General features: G+C 44.1%; 1 protein-coding gene across 4 annotated transcripts in view; it reads right to left on the bottom strand.

Moving 5' to 3' along the window:
• Positions 1 to 8,200, bottom strand: part of LOC102021945 (granzyme H-like) — a 10,279-nt gene extending 2,079 nt beyond the window's left edge. The window contains exons 1-5 of one of the 4 annotated variants that reach the window (XM_005376989.1): positions 8,047 to 8,200; positions 6,820 to 7,006; positions 6,001 to 6,136; positions 5,576 to 5,833; positions 4,906 to 5,161 (exon numbers count right to left, since the gene is read on the bottom strand). In XM_005376989.1, the coding sequence (XP_005377046.1) occupies positions 5,018 to 5,161; positions 5,576 to 5,833; positions 6,001 to 6,136; positions 6,820 to 7,006; positions 8,047 to 8,101 (780 nt within the window). In that variant the 5' untranslated portion in view covers positions 8,102 to 8,200 and the 3' untranslated portion in view covers positions 4,906 to 5,017. Of the gene's footprint in view, positions 1 to 4,905; positions 5,162 to 5,575; positions 5,834 to 6,000; positions 6,137 to 6,819; positions 7,007 to 8,046 lie in introns of those variants that run through there. The other 3 variants (XM_005376990.1, XM_005376986.1, XM_013510455.1) reach the window with 3 other exon arrangements.
• Positions 8,201 to 10,220: the final 2,020 nt, after the last annotated feature.

Genomic DNA, 10,220 nt, shown 5'->3' with positions numbered 1-10,220 from the left:
GCTTCATATCAGGGGCTGGGGATTTAGCTCAGCGGCACAGTGCCTGTCTGGCAAGTGCAATGTTGTGAGTTTGATTCCTGGAACTGGAAAAAAAAAAAAAAAAAAAAAAAAGATACATCTTAAACTTCAGAATGAGCACTTGCTATGTATTTATGTATTTACATATTTGTTTCAGGACCCAGTCCTTTCCGGCTAGAGTATAGTGATCTTTATGATTCTTAACAATCACAGTATTGGGGCTGGGGATTTAGCTCAGTGGCAAAGCACCTGCCTGGCAAGCGCAAGGTCCTGAGTTTGGTTCCCAGTACCGGAGAAAAACCAAAAAAAAAAAAAAAACAAAAAAAACAAAAAAACCAAAAAACAATCACAGTATTGGCATACAGGGCAGAAAAACTAATTCTAACAGGTATGACATGCTGGTTAAAGTAGTACAGTTGATAAAAACAATATTCTCAAGCACAGCTTGGTTACTAACAAACTGTAGAGACTATTAGGCTGATAATGTTTACCTCAGTAGCAAGTTCTATAGTTAGATAACAAAATCCAGCTTATACCAGGAACTTCTGTGCCATGATTTTCCACTTAGTAGAGTGATTTTACCCTGGGGTGGCAGGGATTTCAGAGCAGTAGGGGCAGGACAGAGAGATGAATGAGGTCAAACATAAGTGGAGCAAGGATGGAGGGCAGAGGATGATCACCCAGCTGTTGGAAAACTGTAGTACTCAGGTGGGCAAGAATGGAAGAGAAAGTGAACGACTATTGCAGTGACCCAAACAAGAAGAGACAATGTTTCCTGACAGGAAAGTCTCATAAAATTGTGAGATAGTTGATGAAAGAGAGGAAGAGGATGAGGAGAAGAAAATGAAAACCAGGGAAGAGATCTAAGTAATGAAAAGAAAAGAAAAAGGAGAAAAAAGGAAAAGTAACAATGAATAAAAAGAAAAGCTGAACAAGACAAAACATAGCAATGAAAAGAAATCCCAACCTGACAGAATAAGGAAATCCAGAGAATCAGAGAAAAATGAAAGTAGTAAAATTTTACTGGTGTGTACTTTTCTGCAGTGGGTCTAAGTCAGATTTCAGAAATGAGAACTCAAGCCAAGTTTGCAGGTGGTTCTGTGCTGGGTATGGGGCTGATCTTGGCCTCTGGATGTGCAGGTGGGCTAATTTTTTGTTGCTCGAATTCCCCTGGAGTGATTTTAAAAAAGGGTAGCCCTCCTTCTCACTTCTATTGCATATGTCATTGTCCCAAAACACACAACTCTGGTTTACTTAACTCACCAAGTGTTGGCTCGTATTCTCACTGTTTCTTGGGAGTTGTCTACACCACTACTCCTGCCTGTCCATCATGTGTGCCCCAGGTAGGGCCTCCTGTGTCATGAACAAAGAGGATGAGGTGGACATATACCTTGAGACCGTCTTGCCCAAATGCTTAGACAATCCAAATATTCAACAGCACGAGAGGACAAATATAGATGATGATACAATCATGGGATAATTTCTCTCTGACCAATAAAATTGTTGTTTTAGGAAACTACTTAGTGGCATAGAGAAATTTGTATCCTTTCATGTTACATGGAAATCATATACTGTAAAACTCAGTATACAATGTGATAGTTATTTTGTGTGTGGGGGGGAGGGCAAAATCTAAAAGGACAATTTTATGAGTTTGATTATCACATTTTCATTATATAATATTTGCTATAATGGAAGTTTATTCCTTTTATAAGAGGAAAAAGAATGTATGTCCAAGCATCTTTATAAAAGTTAAATACTGTGGATCACTGCCATAAAGCAAAGCTAGCAGTTTAGCAAAAACCATTCCCCTTCCTTCCAAGGGACAAGGGTAAACTACAGGTCTCCCCTGCCCAGCCTCCTCTGAGGTCAGTGGGCTCTGGAGTGTTTTTGCAAATGTACGTAGTTAGAAATGATGTGGGCACCTTCTAGGCCTGAGCCAGCACACTCTCGTGTGCCTGGCCATCCAGACCTGCCTTACCCAACAGCTTTGTAGATAAACAATAGCAGATAAATTTGAGAAACTGGGAAGACACCTTTTCAGGGATTGAGCCTTGGTCCCTTAATCTGGTTGACTGTGAAATTTATTGTCCAGACCAAGACAGTTGAGAATAAAAGGGGACAAGTACTCGTGGAGAACACTCCTTTTGGACTATGGGTGAACAATGACTAGACTACTGGGTTACAGTTTATCGGTAAAAATTTACTGTGACAGTAGGCAGATTGACTGTAACATGTACCAAATTAATGCATCTTTTTGACAAAATATTTTAAAAAATAGTTAATAATTGGAGAAGTAAGAATATAGAATAAATTAAAAATCAAAGAAGAGACAAGTCAGCCTTAATCTCACCGTGCAACTGACCACTGTGAACAGGGATTCCTCTGTCCTTTATTATTGTATGCATTGTACTGCATAGTGAGCATATGCGTGTCGAATACTTTGACCACTTTCCCTCCTCCTCTACTTTCCCTTCAGCCTTTCTTTCCTCTTCCTCAATACTATCTCTGCTACTTTCATGCCTTTTTATATCTAAATAATAAATAAATAATATATTTGAGAGAAGGCAGTTATATTGGTCACTTTGATTCTGACATATTTTGCTTAACATGATGATTTCCAGCTTCACTAAATGATCTCATATTCTCTTTATCCATTAATCAGGTGATTAGTGTCAAGACTGTTTCTATGGCTTAGCTATTGTGAATTGTACTGCAATAAACATAGGTGTGCAGCTATCTCTCAAGTATGCTGAATCAATAGTATCTCTATTCTACAATGTGGTGTTTAGTTTTTTGAGGAGCTACTATACGTATTTCCATAGTGGCACTACTGACAAAGTGCTTTAATCATTTATTGTTTTGCTGTTCTTGATCATTACAATTATGACTGGGGCTAGATGGAATCTTAACATAATTTTGAGTTTTAGTTCCCTCATGGCTAAAGATATTGAGCATTTGTTTATGTAATTATTAATAATTTGTACTTTTGGAGAAGTATCTGTTCAGTTCACTTGCCCACTAATCCATCGGTTTTTTGTTTGAGGCTTGGTTTTGCTATCCCATTCACGCTGTCTTTGAACTCACTGTTTAGCCCAAAATAGCCTCATAGTCACAGTGCTCCTCCTGCCTCAGCCTCCTGAGTCCTGGTATTACAGGTCTGCTTCAGCATGCCAGACTTGTATTGTTTCTTGGTATTAAGGTTTTGTAGTCTTTATGTATTTGAATATTAACCCTCCATCAGAAGAGTAGCTGGCCGAGGTTTTCTCCCAGGATTTCATCGGCTGTTACTCCTAATTCTGTTTTTTCCTTTGCTGTGCAGAAGCTTTTTAAGTCAATGCAATTTTCTTTGCCAACTGTTGCTATCATTCCCTGAGCTGTTAGAGTCCCATTCAGGAATTTTTTGATGCTGGTCTCACTTGATTCAGCACAGCAATTGTGTGTGTCTTGCTGTGCCACAAACAACTCCTCAGTGGCACTGTTTGAAAGCTATGGGATCCTAAATGACGTCATTATATCTTAACTGTTTCACATCTGAACTGTGGCATTTTGGGGTGTTGTAGCTGAAATTCAGCCTGGCTGGGCTGCCTCCTGTTCCCTTCCACACCTCTGGACCCAGACTCCAGTGGGCATACATGCGCTATCTCAGGAGATGAGAACATCCATGTCTCCTCCAGTATCACACACTGCTCTTTTGGAGCCCACAATATCAAGCATGTGGCACTGTCATGCACAACCAAGAAAGAATATAGAGAGTTTAACTTTTTTCAAATAAGATTTCTAGTGGATTCCAAATACAAAACTATCTGGGTTAAACTGGCCTGCCTTGGAAGGAGAAAAAGCAGAGCTATTTAGAGGAAATTTCTCATTCTTGAGAGTTCTTCAAGGGTGAGAGCAGAGCCTACTATGTGTTCACTACAAAGACATAGTCTGGAAGCGTGTTTCTTGACAGACAGCTAAGTGATCTTTCCTGCCCAGCAGCCCTGGACTCTCTGGCTCACGGGTTGCTATAAATGCCATCTGCCAGCAGGGAGATCTTGAACTCCAAAGCCAGGTCAGGCTGAAGCAGCTGCGGCTGTAGTGTCTCCACAGGAGCTGGGGCCTGAGCCCTTGGGAGATGCTGGTCTGGAACAGGCTCAGCCTGCCCTGCCCAAGTAGAAGGGAAGAGAGTTCAAAGCCCAGCTGTTACAAGTGAGAGGTGAATCCACACAGAGTAGGAACTCTGTAGGGAGCTGAAAAGAGGTGGCTTAAATCAGAGGAACTAGAAAGGAAAGGGGCTGGTGGCCAGAGGCACTCTGAGGGAGACAGGGGCTGGTGTGGCAAGGCCAGGCAGTGAGGGAGGAGGTGGACTGAACTTAGTGCTGGCCCAGGACAGGGCAGCAAATGGGATCGGGTAGAGCAGAGGCCGCCTCAGCCTCCTAAGCAACTGAGAGCACTGAAAAGGGGAGAAACCTGCCCCACTGGAGAGAGAGCAACTGAGTGTCCTTGGCCCTCTGGGTCCCTGAAGTTATTCCTTTTCACTACTCTATTTTCTGCCAAATTGTTGAGGCTTTGAAGAAGGTTGTTGGCTTGGAGATGGTGGGAAATTCCTATTTCCCTGAGAGTTATAGTTGAGGCGGGTTGAGCACAGGGAATGTGAGAAGGTGTGCATGAGGACAGCTGCTAATACTGCAGAAACCCACTACACAGGGAGGAAGTCCACACTGCAGAGCTGAGCATTAAAGCAAAGTGTGCTTAAACATGGATGAGGAATTATATGGAATGGAAGAAGGAAATAGGGAGGGCAGGCATAAAAGAGGAAGCAACAAGCAGAGTGGCCAGCAGAGGGCTGCTGGAGCAGGGCAGCTGCAAACTGAAAGGATTCAATGAATAAAGAGGACCTCAGCCACCTTCACTCTTGAGATCCATTTATTATCACTGTGCAGTTCTTAAGGCCCGTGCTCTTGGAAATCTTTCTTCTGCTTTAGAAAAGATGATCAGGAAGCCAATCTTACACCAGCTGTTAGAGGTGCCCCATGGTGCTCTTTATCCAGGGCAGGAAGTGGGAGACCTTCATGAAGACTACTGGGGGTCTTCCACTATTTCTTCCATAGGAGAAAATGCCTTGGATCATTTTGTTACACACGAGGGGACCCCCAGAGTCCCCCTGCAGACAGAGAAGGAACGAACTGAGTTAGTTTTCTCCTGGTGGAGCTCCTTGAGCCTCCCCTCAGTGGGTGACCTCTGTCAGGGGGCTGTGAGTAGAGATCAGGGAAGGGTGGGCCTGGCTGCCTGCTTTTGACCAGGATACTGTAGCCTGGCCCCAAGTTTACTTTCCAGTTTAACTTACATCAAACTTTCTGATTCACCCTTAGAGATACTGCAGTGATAATACCATATTCGGCTAACTGATATTTCCCCACCATCTGCTCCTATCCACACAGGGAGTGGATTAAAGTCTGCATTGTTGGAGAATTCAGGGCGTCAAGCTCCGGACTTAGGGCATGAGGAAATGGACACTATCATCCCCACCGAAATTCCACTCCTTGAGTTCTGTCTATATAGAGTGTGGACTCCTCACCTTGAAACTGGTCTTTTTTTTCCTTGGGTCTCCCACACAAATCTCAGTGACTTCAGAATAGACATGGAGGGCTGCTTTGCATTTTTGTTCATCTTGCACTGTCAGCTGCACCTCCTGCAGTTTAGTCGCTGAAGGGCCTGATGGGGCCATTTTTCCCCAGCCTGCTACAAGGCACGTGTCACCTGGGTTCACCTGGGTCATGTCCTCATGCAGTCTGAGGGGCTGCACATCCTTAGTCAGCTTGGCCTTTCTCTTCAGCTGATGGGGAATAAGCAAGAGAGTGCAGATCAGCCTATGACACTGACGCTATGCTTTCTGGGATGGGACATGGTGATGGCCAAGATGGCAGAGGGGAAAGAGCAGGGTCCCAGCGGGAGGCGTGACCTGCCCTAGGAAAGCAGGGGCAGCAGGAGTATATGCCTCACCTGCAGCAGCATGATGTCATTGGAGAAGTTATGAGGAATATAGTCTGGGTGTGGGATGGATCTTCTCACATGGATGACCTGCTGTGTCTTCTCCTGTTCCTGGATGTTGTGGGCCCCCAGGGTGACATTTATTGAGCTGCACAGAGAGGAGAGGTGGTTGAGGGTCATGGAGCCACAAAGGACACATGCCAGGAGCTGTGTGGAGCAGGCTGCTGCTGCTTTACTTGGCAGTGTGATTCCTATGTCTTCTCATTTGTGTCACTTTTCTGTACTCTCACCTTCTCACACCAAAATTTACCTCTTGCACCTCTCAGCTTTTCTTTCTGCAAGTCTTCTTTCATTTCTTATGGTAATCGGGGTTGAACCTAGGGCTCTGGCACTCAGCTATACTCCCAGCCATTTTCTTTTATTTTTATATTTGAGAGAGAGTCTTACTAAGCAGGTAACTTAACCTGACTGTGTTTTAATTTTTTCTGGACTTTTATTACTACATGCTTGCAGTATATGATGATTATATTCACTGTATGAGATTAGTACACACACAGAACACATTTAAATTTTGTTCTTTTTCCCCCTTCCTCCATCTCCCTTTTATTTTTATCATCAATTTTATTTATTAATCTAATAAGAGTCTATAAGTGCAATTATTACATATTCAAATATTGGTCTGAAACTTTTGATTCTCCTGCCTTCCCACTTTCTGCTGAGCTCTTGTGGGCTTGTGTTCCTGCACCCCAGGGGCTCTACAGGCTTCATCCCTGTGGAGGACAGAGGTCCCTGTTGTGGTTCCAGGAAGTGTGGGCTGGCTGCTGCCCTTACCTTCCCTTGCAGTGAGCAGCTGTCAGCACAAATGTCTTTCGCACCAAGACACCACCACATCTCTTCCGCTGATTGCCATCCCAAAACTGGATGAAGGCCATGTAGGGACGGGAGTGGGGCTTGGCCTCCTGACCCCCGATGATCTCCTCTGAAAGAAAAGCTGGAAGATGGGGTGCCTGGGAGCAGCCTGGTCAGGAGGGAAAGTAGGGGTGAGGATGGGGTCTGGAGTGCTCTGCAGACAGCAGAGGAGAGACCTGTTAGGTTCTGCAGACTGCACTCCTTGCAGGCAGAAAGACTTCTTCTCAAGCTCAAGTCCTATGTCCCTGGTCTGAGAAAGGAAGGACAGTGCCTGTGTTCTGCCTCCTACTTTAGACACATGTGTGGAGGAGAGAAGGTCTGCTGCGTGATGGTAGAGTTCCAGAAGTTACTGGGCAGCTGCCTTCTTTCCTCCTTTCTTACTGAATCTTTCCCATCTTTTTCAGCTTCTTTCCTGATTGGTGGCCCTTTGTAACAATCTACCTATGAGTTCAGGAAGTTACATTTTTTAAAATCCTAATGTTCTAGGTCTAACTCATTCTATGTTCTCAGTCATTGTTTTGGCTGCCTGAAACACGTATCTCAAGACTGGAAGCTTTTGGGAGCTGGCAAAGGAGAGGCAGAGAAGACCCTTTCAATGAAATTGCAAAGATCTAAAGTGGAGCCAAAGGCAATAGAAAGTGGATGCAGTCATTTTGTCACCTCTGAAAGCAGCTGCACCCTGAGGCTTTCTTCAGGCCTGGGGTGAGGTGTGGAGGGCACTGAATAATGCAATTGGGTGCAGTCACCTCCTCTCACATGCAGCCTGCTGGTCTGAGCTGCCTTTTTTGGTTTTGAATGACAGACTTTAATTACTTACGTTTTGTATCTTCAAATTCTCTGCCTTTTTGTTTTTCTTTGCTTTTTGCTTTTTAATGTTCTTCTAAGGACCACTCAATTTCTGGGTAATGCAGAAAATTCTGTGGAGAGTCTAACACCTACGAAATCATCTGGGAGTATCCTCCTCTGCTCTCCTTGAGAGTGGCTAGCCAGCTTTGGATTTGCAAGTCTGGGTTTGAGCTGGGAGATGGAAGTCAGAAAACTCCTGGCTCAGTCTGAGGAAAAACCCTGACCAAAGCTGGCAGAAGAGTCAGTGGTAGGGAGGATTTTGTAGGATGTGCTGAGACCTCAGGAAAAAGGATGGTTACTCACCTGTCCTAGCGTGAGGGGACAGAAGAAACATCAGCAGGATTAGGAGTGGTGCCATTTTCCCAGGTAGGTGGCCCAAGTCAGAGCAGACAGAACCCTGCAGCCGGATGAATGGGGCGCACACACTGTGACCTGACTGATGTCTTAGACTTGTGCTTCTCTGGTTTTGAGGTGTGTCATCATCCTGCAGATGCTTATGAACACTGTCTGGATTGGTTTATGTGGAAACAACACTGTCACCACTAACAGCTCTGCGATTTGGTCTCAGGCACAGCAAGAGTAAAGCTCAAGAGGTGGAGGGTGTTGAGGCTGTGGCTGCAGCTAGTAGAACGCGGAGACCTCAGGAAATGCCCAGTGTCTGAGGGGAGCCAAGAGTGGTTTCTTTTCACAGCTCTTGGTTCTGTTTTCTTTCTGATAAGGTTGGGAACAATTCCTTAGCAGATTAGATGCAAGGATGAAAGGCACAGGCATCCTGCCCTTGAAAAGCTGATAACTGGCTGGAGTGGACTGATAATCTGTGTTTAGGGCACAAGATGGTAAATGTGGTGGTGAGGCTGGCTTGGTAATACGAGATGAAGGCTGGACTTGCTCTCAGGACTTGTAAAGGTGGACATTTTTTTCTTCTGTGGAATAGTAACACAGTTTCTTATTTTGCCACCATTATGGCCTTGTGGTTTAAAAATGAATAGAATACCCTCCATAAAAGTTTATATTCTGGAGTCTCTCTGTTTGTTTTTTTTTGGTTTTTCTCCGGTACCGGGAACTGAACTCACGACCTTGCGCTTGCCAGGCAGGCGCTTTTGCTGCTGAGCTAAATCCCCAGCTCCCTAGTCTCTCTGTTTGGAGGAATGTATGGGAATGAAAATTCACTGGATCAAAATCAATCATTGTTTAGTGCACTGCTGTTAGTGTCCAATTCACTTATGCTTTGGTTTCTTAGCACTTCTTGATGTAACGTGAAAAAATGACCTTCCCAAAGCCCCACCTCGGAACTCAAAAGCTTTGGGCAGACATTCTTGATCTAAAGCCAGTACATTAGCAATGCTTCTCCCTCCTTGACCAGTGAACACATTGTTCCAATTTCTGTATCTGTTGTATCATGGTGATCTCTTTGTGTTTTTATGTCCCAATTTCTCTTTTCTCCAGGGTATAGCAGTCATTGGATTTGTATGACCTCATCTAATGAGAATGTATGTAGAAAGACCCTGTTCCCAAATAGTCACACTCACAGTTTTGACTGGACCTAAATATTGGAAGGATACATTCAGTGCATTCATGTATATTTTAATTTGAGTTTGCCTGTCAAGAAAGAATCCTAGAGAACCTTCTCAGGCTCCCTTCTGGCCCTCTCTCAGACAAAAGATTTCTTTCCCCATAAATATATACTGTTCTTTACCTCCCTTGTTCCTAAAATTCATTTTTTGATTTTAGAGGACAAAAATCTCATCCTAGAAATGCTTCAGGTTGGGAATTTCTTCCCCCTGTATCATTTGGAGGTCTTCTACTGAGATCATTGGAGGGAGACTTAAGCTACCTGCCTACCCAAGATAAAAATACCTGGTGTCTATGGAGGGCCTTTAGAAAAAACTCTGGAGAATATCTGTCACTGAAAATCAACAAGTAGGACCCCTTTCAGCCTGAAGAAGCCAGAGGAGTTCCCTCATGAGAGTTTGGGTTACTTCTAGAGGAGGGAATGTAGTGGGCAGTTGAATTAGGTAGCAATATCATAGGCCGAGAGAGAGGACCTGGCCATCAAGAAAGCCAGTATGGAAGACGACATACCTTGCAACTGTGAGAGAGACAAGCACTTCTACTGTGGGCCAGAGCTCAAGACAAAAGATTAAATAAGTGAACCCACATACCTCCCTAAGGTGGACACCAGGGCCTGATATTCTAATTGGGTAGCAATCACTTTAAAAAAGTGCAGAACAGTCACTAACCCCACCCTCTACTGAAAAGCCCTGTTCTGTATTCATTCCCACTTGCTACTTGACTGGCTTCCCCATTTGATCCCGATTTAATCAATTTTACCTGAAGAATTATACTTGTAATCTTACTGGTTGACCATAGTTTTGTCCCACCTCATGCTCACCTAGTGATTTCCCAATTTTCCCCCACCTTGACCCACCTTATCTTGTGGTTTTGCTCCATAAAAATCCCTGGAAAAGGCTGGTTCC

Source organism: Chinchilla lanigera, unplaced genomic scaffold, assembly GCF_000276665.1.
Source record: "Chinchilla lanigera isolate Chin_1 unplaced genomic scaffold, ChiLan1.0 scaffold00008, whole genome shotgun sequence".
In the NCBI taxonomy this organism is placed as follows: domain Eukaryota; kingdom Metazoa; phylum Chordata; class Mammalia; order Rodentia; family Chinchillidae; genus Chinchilla; species Chinchilla lanigera.
Note: the sequence above shows the minus strand (reverse complement) of the source record. Positions and strands in the feature narration are given on the sequence as shown.